The sequence below is a fragment of the Argopecten irradians genome, chromosome 4, assembly GCF_041381155.1.
Source record: "Argopecten irradians isolate NY chromosome 4, Ai_NY, whole genome shotgun sequence".
Classification (NCBI taxonomy): Eukaryota; Metazoa; Mollusca; class Bivalvia; order Pectinida; family Pectinidae; genus Argopecten; species Argopecten irradians.
Window position 1 is genome coordinate 29167759 of NC_091137.1, and position 23366 is coordinate 29191124.

At 32.8% G+C, this 23366-nt stretch overlaps 2 protein-coding genes across 2 annotated transcripts in view; both read right to left on the reverse strand.

Moving 5' to 3' along the window:
- Positions 1–480: 480 nt before the first annotated feature.
- On the reverse strand, positions 481–13812 carry LOC138321217 (uncharacterized). Its single transcript, XM_069264733.1, has 5 exons — positions 13146–13812; positions 9755–9899; positions 2594–2710; positions 1962–2028; positions 481–960 (listed from the first exon to the last, which is right to left on the reverse strand). Exons 2-4 carry the CDS (start codon positions 9886–9888, stop codon positions 1965–1967), a joined length of 315 nt encoding a protein of 104 aa, XP_069120834.1. The 5' UTR covers positions 9889–9899; positions 13146–13812; the 3' UTR covers positions 481–960; positions 1962–1964.
- Positions 13813–21543: 7731 nt separating this feature from the next.
- The window catches only part of LOC138321220 (cell death abnormality protein 1-like), a 44066-nt gene continuing 42243 nt past the window's right edge, over positions 21544–23366 (reverse strand). Inside the window, exon 16 of the mRNA XM_069264735.1 lies at positions 21544–23077. Within this exon, the coding sequence (XP_069120836.1) occupies positions 23040–23077 (38 nt within the window). The 3' untranslated portion in view covers positions 21544–23039. The remainder of the gene's footprint in view (positions 23078–23366) is intronic.

Here is a 23366-nt window from a genome sequence, read left to right on the forward strand (position 1 = left end):
TTTTGTTAATTTATGTGTTTTGATATCTATCAGAATTTTGTGGACCTTGGTGTCCCCTTTGTTGATACCTACGTCTGTTTGTCAGTTAATCTTATGTCTTCTTTAAGTCATGAAATAATCTGCTATCGTTTTATCATTATAAGAGAGAAATGAATCAGGTGAAAGTGTAGGAATTGACACAAACTACAACATATTACATGTACGTCGTTGCATCTAACAGAGTTTCCTCCCTTCCGGGAAGGTATCCACTGCTGGAGTCGTTTTCACTGAAAAGTATAACGCAATGCTTGAAAACATAGGACGTCATGGCGTCACGAACTCTTTTTGTTGTAGAGTCGTTATATCGGTATATAACTTGTATTTTTGATATTTATTAAAGCATACACAATGCCCGTAAAATATGCCTTTTGCAATTAATGTTTTATAAATAATAATCAATTTATGAGAAAACTTGAGAAAATAATGAAAAACTATAAGGTACTGTATATTGAAATTAGCATTTAATAATTAATTATATCAAATATAACGTTAAGTAAACATTCATGATATTGAGAGCATTCAACAGTATATTTTTACGGAAACAACAACTTTAATTTAACGTAAAGTAGAAAAGTAATGTAATTACTCTTACGAAATACCTAGCTTTGAATGGACATTAAAGAGGAAATCTATTTTGAGCTAGATCTCGTTTTAAAACACCCTTATTTTACCATGAAATTATTGATGTCCACAATCATATGACTCCCAAAAAACAGAATACATTACAATAAATCATAACATTTCTTCAAAATACATTTTTCGTAAGAATCCACTGATTCTTACATAACAAAAATCTCATTAAAGTTCAAAATTTTTCAAATTCGTCCAGCCGTAGTTTGTCAAATAACACCAGTACAGAATGTCGAAAGTTTCAAGTACAATGTACTTCATTAAGGATTTATCTCATCAGTAGTCATGTATCTGTAATGAAAAGAATTGAAAGATGTGAATATGAAATTGTTACAAAAAGACACAATATTTAGGAATATAAAATGCAATGTTTTTTCTCAAATAATTTCAGGTCAAGAAATTTCCGAGAAAATTCTGATCAATATGAGGTCAAAATCTCTAATCCTGAAATTCTGGTGAATTTCATTTCAATTTCAGGTTAGGGAGTATCGGCTGTGTAATGAAGCTTATTGTACATGTGTCCGCCTGTGAATGTATTTGGTAAGAACCCCGAACATTTTCACTCCGAAAGTAATTCCACATTGATATAAATAATTTTCGAACATTGTTGAATATCATTTGTGACTGAATGAAGAGAATATTCTAAGTGACTGATAAAATTATTTGACCGCTTCAGATAAGGAGTTATATAGACGTTCCCCGACAAGTGACTGTTGTTTATCATGTTTATCAAACTCGAGTTAGTTAATTTTTCAAAGTTTTAAAAGACACGAACTTTAGCGAGTGTCTTGGCAATTTGAAAATTAACTAACTCGAGTTTAGATAAACATGATAAACAACAGTCACGCGTTGGGGAACTTATTCATCCCATAACTTTAACTCTATATTTATAGCGTGGTGACCATTTTCTCTTATTCATTCAGGGAAACTTACCATCATAAATTATGTAATGATATCTTTCCGCCATAAAATATAGTGTCTTAATAGTGATCTAATATTAAATTGTTTACACTATGAATAAGAATCTACCTGTTATAAGTAAATACAATGCTATTTTAAAGAAAGGTGCTATGAAAAGTATCCTGAAGTTGAAAGCCAATCGGAATCAAGAGATCTTGGCATTGACAAATCAGAGGCGCCGTAGGTATTTACACACTTGTGTTTGTGTGTGTAAACATAAATGATAACCAATTACTATGGAATTGATCACATGGTTTTTCCATTGTGAAACATGTATAGTTATGGCATAAATCTAAAAATACTGCATTTTAGTGTTTAACTCAGTGTTATACCTTTCAACTTAGTCGCTTGTCCACATCGCGTCCCAATAGCTTCATAAACCAGCCGTAGTCATCGAAGCTGTTCAAAAGGAAAAAGATAATAAACTGAAATTTAAGGTTAAATCTGTTAACCTGACATAACAAGTTTTATTAGATTTTGTGTATTGAACTGTTTTGAGGTTTTATATCACCTGGATATTACATTACACAAAATTAAAATTGACAACAAATATTTGAAAATAAAGAAAATAAGGAATTCAGGAAAATATGATTAAAACAGTTTAATCTCAATCGGTTCACTAAGAGAATGTTTGAATTATTCTAATTAATTCTTTTCTTTTTGGTATCCAAAAAATATAACTGATACTTTATGGTGAAAACAAAGCTTGAATACAAACTCTTTCTCAATATAACGTCGACCTCGAGATGCCAAAACGACGTTGGTAAAGTTCGATTTACTGTACTATCGATTAGTCCTAAATCCCGGTGATTGTGATGTCATATTCTGCGGTGTTTTTGACGTCATAATCACCAGAAAGCCGTATTTTTAAGTCACGATCACCGGAAGGTAGGACTAATCGACGGTAAAGCGTACTCAAGTCATTTTTGTATAACGAAATCATCGTATCGTTTGATTTACTTACGTCAATCCGTTAAAGGCGTTTTGATCGAACGCCCTTTTCCATGTTCTAACAGCACGTTTCCGTGACCATGGTCCAAGAGGAGCTTGTGCACATATTGGTGGACAAGCTGTAACTGAACTGCAAAACGAAACAAATTAATACAGTTTTATTAAAATTGAATTACTAACACAAGTTATGTACAACGTTTCACAACATTCAACGAAAACATTCAATATAACGAACATATAGAAAGAAAATGGTACACACCTATATAAAGGAACATATTCTACTTATAACATTGAACATACTTAGATACAGCAACTTCCTCAATTTGGCACATTGGGTAGCTATATCATACTTTCATAAATGATGTTATTTGTATTGGTTATATCACCTATTTTGGTATATGCTAGAGCTTAAACTAATGGTAATTGTACCTTCACAAAATTTAAATATCCTCCTTAGAATAGCATCTAGCAAAGAAAAATTGTGGTCCTAAATTGTCATGCTGGCTTGTTCCAGTATGATATACATGGATATTTAGAGTTTGCACTGACATGGACTCAATAGACATGCTTTCTAGTATTATCATTATCAGTGTATAATGATAGTACAACACGTGCGGCGATTCTATTGTTACAGGAATAGTCGCTTGTATATGATAGTGCTGTGATTAAGAGAGGGTATTGCACGATACGGCTAACAGACAGCAAATGTGTCATAGAGTATATAACAAGGATAATCCTTTCCAAGAATTATGTTGTGCTTTGTCACGTGATAGAGAGTGATAAAGAGTCTGTAGGTGCCGTAATCTACATAATCTACATAAATGGTCTAAGTACTGTCCGAAGTTAAATAAAGCCTCTCTAAATAGGATGAGACATATACAGCCAACTTTATCATGACAGCGCACATAAGGTCAATCAAACAAAGCACACTTGTTATTCTTCTGTTTGTTTTTGCTGTATCCTTCGGATAGTAAGACATCATTGTGTGGTTTAGATACGAAATTACTTTATTCTATACTGGAAAACTTAGATGTTCCCGAACATTTTTATTTTGAAAAAAAGAGATAATAATTATAATCATCAACATTTAGGGAAGCTAACCATCACATGTTGTTTATAGTTCTCTCCTTCTGCCAATTAAATATAGAGCTTAGAGAGTTAATATTATGTTGTTTTATATCTTTAAATAAACAACTACGTACCTGCTATAAATGCAGTTAAAAAGAAATGGGCTATGAAAAGTCGAAAGTCATATGCGGCCAATAGGAATAAAATGTTTGCACACATTAGGGTATCTACACATAATTGATAATCGATTGATATTGAGTTCACCACATGCTTTTTACACACACACAATAATTATCCAATTTCCTAGCATAGACAGTATGCTTTATATGCGAAACTTCTTTATTGCTACCATCCCAGGATGGTAGCTTTTAAAATCGGTCGCTTTGCCTGCCATGTTGCTTGGATTTCACATGGTTATAAATAGTCTGTTCACTTTGATTGGCTGGCCAAAACGATTTGCGTGTGTTGATTGGTTACTTGTAGTTGAAGATATCATGTGTGTAAGGGCCACCAGTGAGAAAATTATTGCAAACAAATTATCATTAGATAAACCCAGAGAAGTCCGAATGGTTTTTTTCTGGTTGTCGGACATTATTCTCAGAATTCACACAAGGCGGCGCTACACGCACTGAATAGAATATAAGCCTGCTAACGGATCCCCTCGGAGAAATTGACGGAAATCACTCCGAGATGCCGCGATTGTATAAGTTCGGTGATTTGCCGAGTTTTCTTTACATTGTCGGGAGCGCGTGGAGCATCTATATACATAATGTATAGCCTAACTAGTACTGTAAGCTAGATGCTCATGACCTACTTGTAAAAGCTGTCCGTACATGGGAGATGCTGAAACAAAGTTAGGCTTTACTTACTATAAAAGGGATAATTGGGGAACTGTATGTGCTTAAGTAAAGTACAGTTTTTACCGAAATGTTATGCTTGCTTCTATGCGTATACATGTATTATGTATTTTACCAACTTGTCCTAGTACACGTACATGTATATCAATACAGTGTATATTAGACGGTCGCGCGGAACACTTGTTAGCATTAGGAAAAGGCCCACTACACCTTCTGAATAACTTTATTAAAATAAAAAAACCAGTTAATTTTCATATTACGCAAGTCGTATTATGTTTCCGGACGTCGTCATAATTGCAACACGTTATTACTATACTGCGCCAGACGGCAAAACTTCAACTTATTTGGTGTTGCAACCTCATCTTTGGCCATCGTTATCGGTTTTTATTATGATATATTTGTTTTTAAAGAGACTTTCATTCTTTTCCCGGAAAGGTAGCCTAGTGGCCGTTTCATGAATATCATGAAGTTGCTTATGTAGGTAGTATCGGGTTATACGATATATATGAGGAACTCTAACGTACTTGGCAGGCATGTATAGTCTAAAACAATGAAGCCTTAGTCCAAATCTAACTCTAGAGCAATCTTAAAACTAAAATTGATAATATGATAAGATAACAGTAAAGAAAAAAGTTCAAGAGGTATGTATAAAGCCACACTTGGATTAAAATGACGGGAGCTTCAAAGATCAATGTTATTTACAATATCAAGTTTCGAAAACTTGTGTGACATTATCGATTTATATGTAACCCATCTTTATGTTTCCGACTTTGTTGGTTTCCATGGAACTGGACCAGTATGCCACTGACAAACTGGATAAGTATTAATATACGATTTCCTATCAATCAAATTCAATTGTATTACTGTAAGATGACATTATTCGCTGTGTAATTATTTTCGCTTTATTCGTGATTTTTTAATGTGTAACCTCCGTAAAACGATCTCACAAAATATAACAAAAACAAGCAAAATATATAAACACGCAGTGCGAAAATTGGAACATCGCAATTGGTAAGAAAGCTGACTAAGAAAGACACCCACACGCGCTGTTTTATTTTGCGTGTTTTTCAGGTATTTACAAATTGCACAATCTGCAGATCCATAAACCCTGTACCAAAACACGTTGTATTTATTGTCCAACCTTAACCAAACAAAGCTATGACGTAACATACCTTTAACACAGGTTTTTATAATTCTGCCACTTAAAATAAAGTCCCAGTTATCAACCTCTGTTCGTTTTCCTGTCATACATATTTAGACACGAACAACAACCACCGCAAGTAACGAACAGATAAACACACACGATATTTTCCTTGTTTTTATCTTTTTAGTATTTGTTTCATGATGGTGTTTAATATGTAATTAATTTCAAATTAAAAATAGAGAGCACAAAATACACAGGCAAACTCGCCTTCTCTAGTGACGTCATTTGGGTGTCACTTCCCTAACAAGCATATTCACGTTCCAACCTAAAATTAGGATCTCGGATCAGATAAGTACTCCCCCACTGTAGGCTGAAGTATAAACAACCACTAGAAACAGTGACAGAATCTCTAAGGGAATGCCAAATTTATATCACTGCATTTATAAATAGTGGCATACGGAGGGTCAGCTTCCAAAAACAATGAAGAATAGACAGACATAAGGGCGAAATCCGTAATACTGAAATCAATACATCCTCTTAACATATCATGGTTAGAAAGTCACACTTAACATTGACATGTTGTAATGTAAAATATAATTGTTTTTGCTGATATTGCTGCTGTCAGTTTCGCGTACAAAGCTGACAGTACTTGTTATGAAGTAGCAGCAGGTATAAGTCCATCGTTGTGGTCATGTGGTCACTATCACATCAGGGCTATCATGTAAACAGTGTATACTTTTGATAGAAAATGTACACAGCCATGAGTGGTCGATACACCCCGAGCACGAATATCGCCCCCTCGTGAGAAAGGAAGAGCCCTGGATACACATCACGATAACGTAGAAAAAAGTTACATTAAAATATATTTTCTTTATAATGTAGAAGCATGAAATCCAATCTGAGAAAGCATATTGACTTGATTCTTTGTTAATACATGTTTTGTTTATAATTGTGTTTTTAACCAGATTCTTAGGCTTGGTAAAGGCCTTCACGAAAGACTCATATGCTAATAATAATGCGATATTAACAGTCAGGACCTATTCTTGGTACGTATGTTTGTGACAGAAAATCAGTATGAAAGATTGTCATAGCCATTGTAACTATAACAGTAAGGTCAGAACTGTTTGATCTCGTCATTGTTCACAATGGTCCTATATCAAGTAAGCGTGATCGCATGGCTAGGTCTTCACTATAGGGATTACGTGTAGCTGATTATGTTCATCACGGCTTTGGATGTCTTATAAATAGCCCTTCAGACTAATATTTAATGATACAATGTTCGATGTCTATGATATTAGGATTAACATGGCACACTTTCCCGTGTCATTTCAAAAGGCCTCTCTAATTAGTATTTTAAAACTTCAGTTTAAGAAGATATTTCGAATCTTAAATATGTCATTTAAATTTAAAAGGTTGGTGTTTTAAAATGTTTCATTTGGTTTCCTTTCAGTTTGTCATCTCGTTTTACAATTTGGATCTAGACTGACATTTAGAAAGCCGAGATAGTTGTTCGGTGTACAAGTAAAGTACATAGATTTTAAATGCATTTGTGAGAAAAATTGCCTAACCTTGGAAGCTACTAAATGTCCCGTCCAGGCGTTCTATAAGGCAGTAATAAGAAAGTGGTTAAAATCGAGCGTGATGGACAGTGGCGGTATTTAGTCAGTATTAAATACATCGTTGCCGTAAGCTGAAATAATGGGCCGTCATCTTCTGTAGGCCATCATATTATAGCTTCAATGACGTCAATGATAATTATCTGACAGTCATGGAGTAAAATTCAGTAGTCATGGTTATGGGATTTTGAACAGGTAATGACATTTACTTTATTTCTTTTCTAGGAAATGGAAGTATCATTGCTTCAAATTGCAGTACATATTTAGCCGCATTTTTTTATTTTCTCCATGTTACAAATTGTTGTCCATATCCATTCTGTTCTACTAATAGCATAAAATGAGTTAATCACAGAAACTACTTGTGCGATTCTCGTCAAACTTAGTTTAAGTGTAATATCTTCGAGGTTTTTAATTTGCTTTTCTGGACAAAGCATCTATTCAAAATGGCTGCCACAACCTCTGATTGTTGAATTATATTTCACAAAGAGGCGTCATATTTACCTCATACAAACATTTTGTAGTTGTAAACAATTTTTTTATCACCTACCAAATGGCATTACAGTAGTCATTATTGTATATTACCTACCACATGGTAGTACAATAGTCATAAAAGGTATTGTATATTACCTACCAAATGACATTACAGTAGTCATAAAAAGTATAGTATATTACCTACCACATGGCAGTGTACATTAGTCATAAAAAGTATTATATATAACCTATCAAATGGCATAACAGTAGTCATAAAAGTCTTTTATATTACCTATCAAATGGCATAACAGTAGTCATAAAAAGTATTATATATTACCTACCAAATGGCATTACAGTAGTCATAAAAAAGTTTGTATATTACCTACCAAATGGCATTACAGTAGTCATAAAAAGTATTGTATATTACCTACCAAATGGATTACAGTAGTCATAAAAGTATGTATTTCTACCAATTAAGTAGTCATAAATATAGTATATTACCTACCAAATGGTATTACAGTAGTCATAAAAAGTTTTGTATATTGCCTACCACATGGCATTACAGTAGTCATAAAAGGTATTGTATATTACCTACCAAATGGCATAACAGTAGTCATAACAAGTCTTTTATATTACCTACCAAATGGCATTACAGTAGTCATAATAAGTATTATATATTACCTACCAAATGGCATTACAGTAGTCATAAAAAGTATTATATATTACCTACCAAATGGCATTACAGTAGTCACAATAAGTATTATATATTACCTACCAAATGGCATTGCAGTAGTCAAAAGTATTATATTACCTACCAAATGATTACAGTAGTATAAAAGTATATATATTACCTACCAAATGGATTCAGTAGTCATAAAAATATATATTACCTACCAAATGGCATTACAGTAGTCATAAAAGTTTATATTACCTACCAAATGGCATTACAGTAGTCATAAAAAGTATTGTATATTACCTACCAAATGATATTACAGTAGTCATAAAAAGTATTGTATATTACCTACCAAATGGCATTACAGTAGTCATAAAAAGTATTGTATATTACCTACCAAATGGCATTACAGTAGTCATAAAAAGTATTGTATATTACCTACCAAATGGCATTACAGTAGTCATAAATGTATTGTATATTACCTACCACATGGCAGTACAGTAGTCATAAAAAGTATTATATATTACCTACCAAATGGCATTACAGTAGTCATAAAAAGTATTGTATATTACCTACCAAATGGCATTACAGTAGTCATAAAAAGTATTGTATATTACCTACCAAATGGCATTACAGTAGTCATAAAAGGTATTGTATATTACCTACCAAATGGCATTACAGTAGTCATAATAAGTATTATATATTACCTACCAAATGGCATTACAGTAGTCATAACAAGTATTGTATATTACCTACCAAATGGCATTACAGTTGTCATAAAAAGTATTGTATATTACCTACCAAATGGCATTACAGTTGTCATAAAAAGCAAGTATTGTATATTACCTACCAAATGGCATTACAGTAGTCATAAAAAGTATTGTATATTACCTACCAAATGGCATTACAGTTGTCATAAAAAGTATTGTATATTACCTACCAAATGGCATTACAGTAGTCATAAAAGGTATTGTATATTACCTACCAAATGGCATTACAGTAGTCATAGAAAGTATTGTATATTACCTACCAAATGGCATTACAGTAGTCATAAAAAGTATTGTATATTACCTACCAAATGGCATTACAGTAGTCATAAAAGGTATTGTATATTACCTACCAAATGGCATTACAGTAGTCATAATAAGTATTATATATTACCTACCAAATGGCATTACAGTTGTCATAAAAAGTTTTGTATATTACCTACCAAATGGCATTACAGTTGTCATAAAAAGTATTGTATATTACCTACCAAATGGCATTACAGTAGTCATAATAAGTATTATATATTACCTACCAAATGGCATTACAGTAGTCATAAAAAGTATTGTATATTACCTACCAAATGGCATTACAGTAGTCATAAAAAGATGCCATAGCCGCAGCGTCATCGGATTTCGTTTCTATTGTGGACGGAGCTGCACTGGACAATCGCATGATGGTCAAGACCAAGAGAAGACCGACACATGACGTCATGACTTCAAAGGCTGAAAAATGGAAAGGTCTCATTATTAGTTCATATTTTACAGACAACATAAGTCTTGAATAGGTGGTTTATGGAAAACATTTTGCAATCAAATCAAGTGTGAATATAATGATCTATAATAAAGTAGAATATATTTCTAAGGATAAAATGCAAACCCGGAGGTAAATACTATATGTAGGCCCATAAGTTGCAAAAACGCTCAAACGCGTCATTGACCTCACGTATCGCAAATGCATTTTTTTAACAATATAATTTAAACTTAATGAAAATACCCTTCACGGCTTTTTTAATAACCTCCTTCGACTTTAAGGAAATATCATATCCTGAAAACCATGACAGAAATATACTTGAAAGTTTCTATTGAAAATTATTACAGAAGACACTAAAACAATCCTAAATTGAGGATTAGTTCTACACAGGATCAAAATCAAAATCGCGGTATCTCATCGCTCGCAAAATACTCGAAATTAAATCAAAATTGATTTACAACACATTGTTTCGCTATTAGGGCGATATCACTGATTATACACCATAAGACTAGAAATAAGTTAAACTGATTTGAGATACAGACACAAGATGACAATACCAAATGCAATATAACATGCCTTGTCCGTCAGAGAAATTGCGAAGCTGCTATAAAATTTTGATGGTTTTCCTTGAAGAACGGCGGACATTACGATGCTTAGAACAAGATGGCTTGGCAGGAGACATAAACGGGTCAATTTAACAAGATTCTAAATTAGGAGATGTACTTAATCATCAATTGCTTTTCTTGTGTAAATCATCGTGTGTTAATGCCGTCACGTGCTAGACCCGAGTAGGAGAGGTTTGATTGGTTTACGGGGTATAACGAGCATTTAACGTCTGGTTTACGATATATTAAAGGTTGCTTAGTAGTGGTTTTGGTCTGCCATCATTGAATTCCTTCCAAGATTCCAATGCAGATCCGGAAACTAAACATAGAACAGCGTAGTAACATAATTAATGAACAAGCGATTTCTACAGAACAACATGGTTTATAATAGAGAGAACGTGAAAGAGAAGAATATGATATACTCTGATTTTCCACTGAATTATCATTGACTTGTACATGGTCACGTGACGTTAAATATATTGCATACCGACTCCGGGTTTCCATGTTTAGAAACATCAAGTCAATATTACTCATGAATTCATTGCCCAAACGTTGGATTCTTCAGGGTGGCGACCCATGGCTAACGTTTTTCTTGTAATTAACATGCAGATTAGTGATTTTTTTTTTAAATGCATTTGTTAAAATACTGCATTTATATGTACATACCTAATATAAAAGTACAGACCTTTGTTTTGGTCCATATGGCGATATAACGCCATAGTTAAGTTTAAAATAATGATACGGGATACGACCTCGGCCATTATCTAATCTACCCGAGTGGTATAACACTATATGGACCACAACAAAAGGTCCATTATTGATATATAGTTTTTATCACTAAATATTTACGCGATACTTCTGTTTTGAAATTTACAGTTGTAAATGTGTTACTATACTCTCATTAAACAATTTAGTGATTGTTATGTTCGCGTACACACCAAATCGCGAAACGAAAAACAGCTTATTTACAGTATAAAAATGCTTTGCGATTTAGCAGGTTTGCATTCATGATCATCTAATGTTTGAAGTCGTTCTTTACTCCAAACTACCACTGTATGATTGATTAAATACTTAACGGCGTAAAGATAACATTATCAATAATGTCTAGTTTAATGCTGGGAATAACTACTGAACTAAATACTTCAAAGGTTTAAAGTTATTTACGCTTGTTTGCGGATAATCGAAAGCTATTGAATATACGATTATACTACCGATATTTTCCCCTAGAAGTGCAGATTAGAACAACATGTAAAACCACTTTTATTTGATCAAATCATTTGCTTAGGAGAATTTCGTTTTCCCTGAATACAGAATCCATTAAGAGAATATTATGCTTTATTCATATTTCATGGTCAACTCGTATTTTAGATACTCATCTATTACCTGTACAAATCATACATAGCTACCAGTGTTAATGAAGAGTAAGGTAAGTTAATTGCGATTGGGAAAATGAACAAGTTGATGAATATTTATGTTGTTTGTGTACACCAAGGTTGCTCAACGCCATAGATTCTACAAATAATGTTACAGGAAATAATTTTCTTAGATACATAAGATATACGTCAATTTTGAGATACTTTTACACGAAAGATTAATGCGTTATTGAACTGCGTTTTCTATTTTTAGATCCACTACTTAATTTCGATCGACGTTAACCGGTGATATAATTTGCAGGTCTACTTAAATATATAGCTTTATTTTCTGCCTTAATGAACATATCATATCAAATCGTAGAAAAAGTCTCTGTTCACGCAGACATAGTTAGAAAGATTTAGTGAAACATCTATGATTATTTTGAGCCAGGGACATTGCCTTGGGCCCGAGGTAGGGAAAGGTTGGAATTTGTCGACAGATTCCGCGATCCTTCTTTGACTGTGGCTGATAATTTATATAGTTGATTTTATGAAGACGATGCTGTTCTATCTAGATTTTGTCAGTGTATTTCATTATATCGTAGCAATCATTACTTTTAAAAAGCTGAAAATAGATATTCAATTCTATATTGTATATATTTTTTAATTTACTTTTATACATAAAGATACAAATGGTAACTGAAGTCACAAAACAATGAAAAATACGTTCTTGTTAACATAAAACTACACATGGAATCTAACATTTGTCTGATATTTTTGATCATCTTACGCCATTGTGCTTAAGTTGCTTAGTTTTTAATTTTTGTTTCGGAAGCGTAGTGACCTTTAAATATGCAAGTGCCAAAGTCATACTACATATTGAGACGAAGTATTAATACAAGTAATTAATGTATCTATTGATATATTACTATCTAGAGGAAGGTTAAAACGATACCATCTAGATAAAATATGGAAATGATATTTTACCCTGTTCCTAACACTTTGATTGTGACATTAAAGTAAAGATGTAGTACACATTTACAGACGCATAACAAAAACAAATCAATATACTATCGTTAATCGTTAAACGTTTTTATTCTCTGGAAATAATCCTATATAGAGCTTACAGATATATGGATATAAAACACAAAAACTAAATTCATATAAGCTTCTGCCACATTAAAAAGGTGACCTTAACGACCAGATTTGAATCGATATAACGATATTATATAATACTAATAATGAGACGTATTGGACTTACCTAATTAGGAGTCTATTGTATGATTCAGTGTGTAAATCCCAGTCTCTTGTCCTCTTCTGGGAAATCTTCCTGCCGCCAGCTATCTAATAAGTACAATTAAATGGTGAAAGTAGATTAAGATATTAGTCAAGCTGTTATAGTAATTTGTGCTCAGATGTCCGTAGTGCTGGCCTTATCACACTGAATCACAACAGTGGCATCACATCTCAATTCCTGTACTGCGATGGATATATAGACGATCAGTTTATTTATCTCTGCTACTTATCCGTTCCATGCCCATGGTATATATGGAGGTGTCTATTCCAGCATCCAGCCTGGCAACCACTCAGATCGCGATGTGAACGTTAGGGCGGAGACTAACGCCGATTGACGGGTACCTGTTGATGATCTTTTACCGATTGTCGTGGGAGTATGTTCACATTCACCTCGATATCTATAGACTTTGATTTAACATGTCAAAATACTCCTTGATTTCAGTAATTCGCTTGACATGAAGGTAATCCTAACGCAAACTTAAAGACACATGTGATAAAATTAGTTCCCATTTTGAAATAATAATAATACAAAAACATTCAAAATAGAGCATTATTATTATGCAATATATATTCTTTCCTTGTAGTGTAAACTTTCTTGATATTACTTTTGTTCTAAATGATGCACTTTTTTAAAACTGAATCAGATATACTCTTAATGACCAAACATGCCCCAATGCCCTTGTTGTAGCATGTACAATATTCTATTAATGCTCACATATCATTTCAAAGCGATAAACGCTATGACATCGTTTTAATTTTCCAAATGGTTAATTATGTCAAACAGAGACCTATACATTTGAATATGAATAAACTTAAATACATACTGAATACACTTGTAGATCTCCTATGCTAACGCTAGGTGGACAGACAACCCATTGTGTTGACGGATGTTTACTTGTAAACTTGGGTATCTACTCCCCACTGATTAACTGTTACCTTCAGTAAGTTACATTCGTAGATAGCATTGTTAGCTTTACACTGTTATAACACCACGGATACAGAGAGAAACGCGATGTGAATAAATGCACAATACATAACTAAGGTAATACCAACCTAATTGTCTTCTCGGCGACTTCATGTCGCATTTCAAAGACTCGCACTACTGTTTCGAAACGATTAAATTCGCAATTAATTGTCAAAAAAGTTACTTTAGAATTACATTACATGTCGAATGTAACGGTAATTAATCTGTCAAGGGAGTGTTTGATGTTTTTTCTTGATGTATTTGTATATCCATCCCATAATATCAACATGACGTTGACGAGCCCTTACATTGCCCACACAGATGCAATCAGCATTGCAATATTATGATCAACTAAACTAAAATAATAAATAAACAAAATTCTATAAAAGTAATTGAAATATTTATTTATTAACATTTTGTCTTATGTATTATTAGTGATTTCTTTCCTTACAATTTAAAAGAAAGTATAACCCAATGGAATTCAAGTATAGGTCAGGCGACCTCGAATATGGAATATTTCGTGATTTCGGATTTTACCAATTTGAGAATTTCCGCGCAGACATTTTGGAATACAAATGTAATTCGAAATGTTTCTTAAACATGTTTTATGATATAAGGATGATCCTACAACTAAAAGATCGTGATAAAATTGTATTCATATGTTTTGATTTGTTTTGGCTCAGTAGAATACTTTTAACTGATCTGGTGACAACTGACGTCATAATTTGTCTCTTGTTGCTATAGATATCTTGATGCATGTTTTAAAAATAGCAATAATTGGTCAGTGAATGGATGTTTCATCAATTAATCGACATTGCTTACATATATACTAGTAATACAAATACTTTGATTAGGGTAACTGACGTCATTAACGATGTTTGAATTGGTACGTAATTGCTGAAAATCACGTGTAGATCTAAATTTAAACTTGCAAGCTTTATCTAAACTTTTAATCGAATCATTTGAAGCATATTTGTAAATAAATGGATGTACAGTTTAGAAGTAAAATAGTCTACGTTACTGCCGTCTTTTTAACGTTGATAAGAATGACTTTTCAGGGATATTCTACAATTAACAAATTACAATTGGTATTTACGTCACAAAAATTGACGCTATCATGACATGAGATGGCATTAAAGATAGCTGCAACATTATGGCAAGATCAAAAGAAAAACGAAATTAAAACGCTAAATGATTTTTTTCGTATGCAAATTCGAGTATATAAAAATCAATTGTGAATTTAATTGACATTTTTCATACATTCTCAGCGTAACTTATTGTATTTGAGGTTATGTAGGTTATAGATTTATATTATATTACATTTAATGTACTTTGAATCAGGTTCGTTTGAATAAAATATATTTTGTAATATACTTATATTATCGGTAATGTTTTCCATATTAAACCATAACCATTACTGTTGGTATTTCTAATGCATTATTGGTCTGTGCTGGACAGGTTTAGCCAGTCAATCTGCAAAAAATCGAAGTATTTGAAATTGATTATCTCAGAAATGTATAAATATCCATGTAATCACAATTCTTAACACCACATAGCCGATGTTTTACGCTATTTCCGTGGACATTAAAATGGTGGCGATAATTTGGGGTGTAAAGTAATAAGAATATATAAACTATAAGTCAGGTCATTGAAGTCAGAGTGTAAATGATCGTACATTATCACATGGACCGTAATTGAAACCTTAACTTAGATAATAATACCTGATATTGAATCAGGTGTAGGTGGCGATTATCACTGACATTTTTTCATGAAGTGTGCAAAGGTAAGTAGTATAAATTCCTACTGACCTTGATTGATAGGTCAAAGTCGCTTTTCAGTAATTCTAAATGTAGAATACAAAGAATAAATTCAACGTATGTATATTTCCTTGCTTAGGTATGAAGAAAACATACGAAAAATAATAATATTGCCATAACATTTTGTCACACTTTTTAGTTGGGATGCACTTGCTACTTTACCTCCGATAGATATACTAAGTCTTTATTAATAGCCAATCAAACCGAGACAACCCACCAATAAAGTCGTTAGCATCATTGTACAATCTTCATTCCCATATTCATTAGATCTTATTACTCTCTATTAGATTTACAGAGTGGTCAGTTTTGGCCGTTGACCGTGTTTGGCTTGACCATTACTCTACAGCAGCTCAAGGCAATACATCAAATAAGTCAACGTTATTGAGTTTCCAGAGTCATTTTCTCTTCTTTTGTCGAGCACAACAACAGTATAAGCTTGACGAAGGCGAAGGAACAACTAGGAATATTGAATTTCAACAGACGAATATGTTGCTAAATAAGATGCCAGTCCTATGTTGTATAGGTCGGTCAGATGGTGTATATGCACTTTAATCAGAGTTTACCTTTAGTACAATATCAACACACTCATTTGCATTGAAGACTTCTGTTCTTATCAGGAAACTTCACATTGGTTTGGAGTCTAACGTTATATGCAAACAATGGTCGATTTGGGGATTTTTGAGGATTTGGTATGGTAAAGTCTTTAATGTTTAACAATGATTAAGATATTTTCTTTGTTAAACAAGTTTGATTAATGCGATCATTGTATGGTAATTTTCATAGAACACATATCATATTATTATGTCCACGTTCACTTTGTTAAGTTTGATTAATACATTTATACTTTTCTGTTCTGTAGAATTATATAATAAATTTTCATTTGTTTTCATACTAAATCTGAATAAAGCTTAGCTTATAATATCTGATACTAAATCAGGTGTAGGTGAGTAATAGCACTGACATTTTGTCGTGAAAGTTAGTATTATAAATTCCTAATGACCTAAATTGATCGGTCAATGTCCCTCAAAAAATGTCAATAACATGATTCAAGTAATACACGTATTTATATATCCACGTTGTACCATCGATTGGCGTCTGACGACGTACGAAATAGCCTTGAGCAGGAGAAATACGGTGGAAATTTACCCTTATCAATATTTTGACTTCATAAATTTGGTATATTTTATGCACTTTGTTATCATTTTATAAAATATCACATCAATAGAGAGGTCCCAAATAACTATACGTATGGGAGAAACACCGAAAACTAGATTAGTCAAGATAATGGACAACGCAAGGCCCGAAGGTTTCACAATCAAACAGTTAAAGATCAAGGCGGTGAAATAACGACGTGCGATAGTCCTGTATAACGACAACCGTGAATGATTGGTGGGGAATGTGTTTTCGCATCAAACGTCAATTTGTGACGTCACTGAAATGTCATAATATAAAATGTCGCTTGTGTAGTCGTTTATGCTCTATAAAATTGATAGATTTTGACATTTTTACATTCATTGAATTCGTCGTTTTGTTTATAAACCAGTTACATGTAAAGGTTTGATAATAAAGTACATACTAAAACTAAATTATGTGTTTTCGCATCAAATATTTTTCAAATCTTCTCAATCAAACAGTTAAAGATCAAGGCGGTGAAAAAACGACGTGCGATAGTCCTGTATAACGACAACCGTGAATGATTGGTGGGGAATGTGTTTTCGCATCAAACGTCAATTTGTGACGTCACTGAAACGTCATAATATAAAATGTCGCTTTTGTAGTCGTTTATGCTCTACATAATTGATAAATTTTGACATTTTCACATTCATTGAATTCGTTGTTTATTAATCAGTTACATGTAAAGGTTTGATAATAAAGTACATAATGACAAATATTAGTCATATGATAAATAGAATATGTCGCTCGGTTCCCTTCATTTTACATTTATGACATTCGTTTCGAATTTTTCAATTTTTTGTTCTCATCAAAGGCTCACAAAAATGAAAAAATCTAAACTCGTATCATAAATCTTATATGAAGGGAAACTTATGACAGAACCTCTATTTATTGCACTTTCCTAAGTTTGGGAATAAAATATTAATACTGTGAAAAAAATACCCAAAAAATGAGACATACTCATTGGATACTCAAATAAAGACTGCGGGTGTTGTTGGAGAAAGCAATGTAAGCCATTAATGGTTTTAGTTTTCACACTGCGAACTCACTACTATTGGAAACGCGTATAAAGGTCGACGAAAGTTCATATCAATATTTAACAGCAATTAAGGATGACAATGTTTGTGATCGGCACGTTTGTCATGGTTTATCATTTCGATTTTATAGTGACTTTTCCTATTCGGCACGTGGAGTCTGTACTAATAACTAATGTCACAGGTAATCCCCGTTAATGCCCAAGATTGAGGCGTTCAAAACGTCATGCTTTTGAAAACCAACTTAACGATAATCAATATACAAATGACATTAAAGGATTACAAGACTCATTGCGTTATACGATATCACCTTCATAATGATAAAATAGGTTCATACGATAAGATATAGCAAATAAAAGAGAAACGGATGAGCAAACTCATCATAGACGCTACTAGCTCGGTTTTCACTCGTATTTGTAACGTACCCTTTTGTCGACAGACATATTCGTCCTTTCACCCATGTTGTAGAGATGATAAGCCAAATATAGATCCAATGTAATCATATCAAATACATGTAACGATGAATGAATGTTTAAATATTTCTTGTTTTTATTCAACTTCTGAAGTAAAATAGCAATACTTCCATGACAAAATTAATTTGTTAAAGCATGTACGAATCCTTCATCAACGTGCTACATGTTCCCATCTAAATCAGCTTTAATCATACGCAGAGTGATAACTTCAGCGTTTGGCGGTAAAACGATTGCTCTATTCCGTCTTTGGATATTACAGAGTTAGCTCCCTTGCGGGTAGGTATCGATTGTTACGTCATTGTTTTGTGAGCGCAATTCACGTCGTGTTCACCGAAACGTATGACGTTACGCTCGCATATAAATGACGTCAAAAATAATACCTACCCGCAAGGGCAGATAACTCTTTGATGTGCTAATACGGAATTTAAGTAATACATCAGATGCATTAGGCGTGTTTTATCACCTTTTATAAATCAAAGTGTTTTGTCAAAACCCTTTTTTTTATATAACAATGTGCTTATTGAAGATTTGGTCGTCATGTAGACTGCGTGTATGGTAGTATGAACGCAGATGGCCGCGAACATATTCTATCGAGTGCGTAAGCACCCCAATATTTACGTGATAATACGGGCTAGTGATATTTTTATCATCACGAAGGCACTGTTTATTGTTCAAAGTCAAATTCGTTTTATAATGAATAACTGTAGGGTAAATATCAATTATTTTAATCTAAATCCAATGTTGCTTTAACAATATACTACTCATTGTCGAACTATATATATGTATACGTATATGTGGTGTTTTGTCGATACCCCGATAGTTCAATAACAACCACCATTGTTGTAGAAAAGTGTTTATATCAGAACAATGATTTTTGACATAGCGAGAAATTATATCATATAACATCAGTTATGACCGATGCAGACAGATATTATTGCAATGGACGTACCACCAGCCGTGTTCATGCCATACATACAAAGTCATAATAGGCCTTGGGCTAGGAGGGTCCCACATACAACCCCCTCCAAAACCTCCAAACCAATATTTTTCTGAACCCCTTTGATCCACTGATCGCAAATCAAAATGTTTCCTGCGTCAAGCCAAATATGAAAAAAAAATTGCTAAAAAATACCATTTTTGAGCTTTAAATATGATTTTTTTTTAATTTCCTGCGTACAAATCTCTATATATATTGGATTATTTGGTCCTGATGTGCATTTGTTGTTCTATTCTGGTCATTTAGATACCTCATTTGTCTACTTCGGTTGAAAAAATGTCAATGTTTTGACTATTTTTCACTTTTTAGTGAAATTCGAGACGGCGGCAATCTTGATGAGTTCATCTAAACTTATGCTGTGTTAATATTTTGGTTTGTGATCAGTGGGTTAAGAAAAATATTGGTATGGAGGTTGGGGGAATGCATGTGGGACCCTCCTAGCCCATGGCCTGACAAATTATTATTTCAAATCATGTTTGCTTTATCATCATTATGGTCAGTAATATGTCACAGCCGTTGACGTGCAAGAAGGTTCTAAAATCAAAAAAGTAATATTTTATCTTTTTTTCCCTTACAGCTCTAGTACAACTTCCAGCTCAAAAACGGACCTATTCGGTTAGGGAGATCTGAGATACAAATTTGTAAAAAAAGTAACATAAAAGAAATCGAATCGGTATCATTTCTCTTCTTTATAAATTGCTTTTTCATTCCTAACGTCTAACCTACAACATTTCACATTTGGTCCTGAGTTGAGCGTTTGCCGCAGCAAGTACGGCTTAGGGTTCTGTCTCCTGGCCAAGACACACCTTACTCTTTGGAACTTTCAGCATGAAGGACACTTTGGGCGACTCGTTAACCAGGTATTTGTATATCTTGACTGTAATGGATGTGCTGCTCGATGTCAGTGGTATGCTACAATAAGATAGCACTATAAGGTATATAGGGGTAAGGTTGTTACAAAAAGATAGAAATGTACGATCACCAAACTACATACAAGGAGAGCTCAATAAAATGTTTGTCCATAACTGCGATTTTTTAGTCTTTATTTATATCTAAATGAAAAAAGATGCTTGCAGAAATCACTTTACAATTATTAATGACACTGTAAAAATGTGAAATGAAATCGTAGACTACATTTTGGCTTCTGACCACATATACTCATTTCGCTGCGTTGTTGATGTAGACATAACGATTTTAGGTACTGCCAAATTAATTTTGAGCTTTTATTTGACATTGTAAAACTAAAACCTTTGTATTGTAAGTGTTGTAATTCTCAAAATGTTGATAATTGTAGGAGATGGATAACATATTAAAAGATCATCGTGAATCGTGAGTGTGAAAATAACGGCACATGTAACTTTAATTTCTTAAGCAATTGATACGGATCAATCTGGTTCGAGCATAGAAATCAAATATATACAGAAAATACTTTTGTCTTTCATGTTTTCATTAAATAACTGTCGCATTTCGTCTCTGTCTATAATAGTCTTAACTCCTTGTGGTATGGTATCGATTGTCAAGTAATTATTTTGTATTTTCGTTATATCTTAAAATTTGACATGAATCTAAAATGTTTACTCTATAGTCCATAAACGTTGGTGTATTTAATACTATCAATTAGTCGTAAATATTCTACCTTGCAGATGATGTTTGAAACAAATTTAATTAATTACGTTGTGATTATATTGATTTCTAAGACACCTACGCAATTAATTACATTACAGACTGTGCATCAGAACAGACAAAAACGGTATGATATGTATATGACTGCAAAGCGGTAGAGTTATAAAAGACAAGAGACGTTTATCATAATGAAAAAATTTCCTCAGTCGACTGTTTGATATATTATATGTTAAAAACATATATTCGAATGACAGATTTCCTCTTGTTTACAGCAGATCAGTAATTATATAAACAACACAATTTTTGTTATCAGTGGGTGAATCGTTTTATTCATTATTTACATTATTCAGTTATACTTGGAATGAAATGTATTTTTTCTCAACAATATATCTCTCTTTCTAGCTCTCTTGTAAACAATATCTTCATTTCAGAATTTTATCAGGACGTTGTTATATACAATAAGCACACAGCATATATTTTGAAACATTCAGAAACGATACACATTCTTTACTATTTTCACATGTTCAAAATGCCTTTTTGAGTTTTATATGCTACACAAATGATTAAGGTTAAATATGATGATAAATGTATGATTTTTAATGCAAAATGTTTCTTTCTTATCAACATTCAAACATCTTTTATTCTGGCTGGTTTGCATGCAACCTATAGGTGTTAAATGTAAAAGAAAAAATGCATGCCATGATTTTGTGGCTGTTTGGCACAAACATGAATGTTGCTATATGGATTCCCTACATCAAGAATTACATTTAATCGTTACAATCAATATATGAAGCACTTTGTTATTCTGAACAATACATCAATATTCAGTATTGCTGGCAAAATTGTGCAATGTTGTGCATTTGTGTCTTTATGAAATGTTTTCATTTTTACATTTGATACAAATGTATAATGATACACATGTTCATATGACATTTACTGGACGCTAGCGCGCCATATGATGATTTTTCTGTTATTTACAATTTGTATATATGTGTCATATAAAATCTTTTTAATGCTTATATAACCCATACAAACAATTAAACATGCTATAGAGATGATACAATGTTTTCGGTGTCTCGAAATAATAACTGATTAAATAATATTTAATACTTCCGTTCTAAAAACAAATCGGATTCTAAGAACAAGTGATTTGATTTCCTGTAGCAAGTATCAATGAAACTATGACAGGGTATCACTTAAACTAAAGACATCGATCAGGCTATCATAACAGGATATATCTTCAAATCGACAAGATACAAGATAGAGACATTTACACACATATAGTGTAAAATTTTATATTCAACTTTCTTTCCAGGAATTGTAAAGTAAATGAGTACTTAATGAATCAACCTACACCAGGCAATGTACTGCATCAACAGACATGTAAATTACACACTCTTCAAGGCTTACATGAAAACAATATGCTGATAGCCAGGCCACAATATTTTCGTTCATTGTTCTTATATTAGGGATTTGATAATCCAGTATACTTTCATTATGACCAGATGAGAAGATGAGGATAGAACTGAACGGTGCTGCAACAGTCTTGAAATCAATGGATGTCATTTTTTCAGTTTAAGTATGAAGAGAATATTTGATAAGCATGTTGTTGCTTTCATATGGCAATAGTGTCCAGAAACGTTAAAAAGAAACGTAATTTGTCATTTGACATATTTCCGAATAAAAAGCTTGGTATTTATTGCTATATATAGTGTTGTAGTTTGAAAATCTATATAAGTACACATTATATCTTTTAATTTTTAGTGTTATGGATTATGCTATATGTCATCTGTACCGTATATAGGTGGGTCGTCATCTAAAATAAAAGAAAAAAAGAACACGTTTAGTGTTTTTACAATGTCAAAGTTAAATCTCTATATAAAACTACTCGAATGAACGATTTTGGTTGGTCAGCAGAAGGCTTGCCGTGCGGTGAACAGTCAAAAACTATCAAGAGACTTGAGATATCATTATCTGACAGACCAATTTTTCTTTTACCATACTTACCCTATAGGTGAAATTAATGATTAATATTTTACTGCGCCATCACAACCCTTAAATATCCACATCCTCATCCTACCCTTGTAAAATATAAGTTTGGCTTT

What these genes read in the sequence shown, in the direction of transcription:
- LOC138321217 (XM_069264733.1), bottom strand. Translation starts at nt 9,888, where the DNA reads ATGACGTCATGTGTCGGTCTTCTCTTGGTCTTGACCATCATGCGATTG. An exon ending in GACTACTGTAATGCCATTTG is followed by an intron (nt 2,711 to 9,754) that starts GTAGGTAATATA and finishes TTCGTTTTGCAG; the next exon opens with TTCAGTTACAGCTTGTCCAC. An exon ending in AACGCCTTTAACGGATTGAC is followed by an intron (nt 2,029 to 2,593) that starts GTAAGTAAATCA and finishes CCTTTTGAACAG; the next exon opens with CTTCGATGACTACGGCTGGT.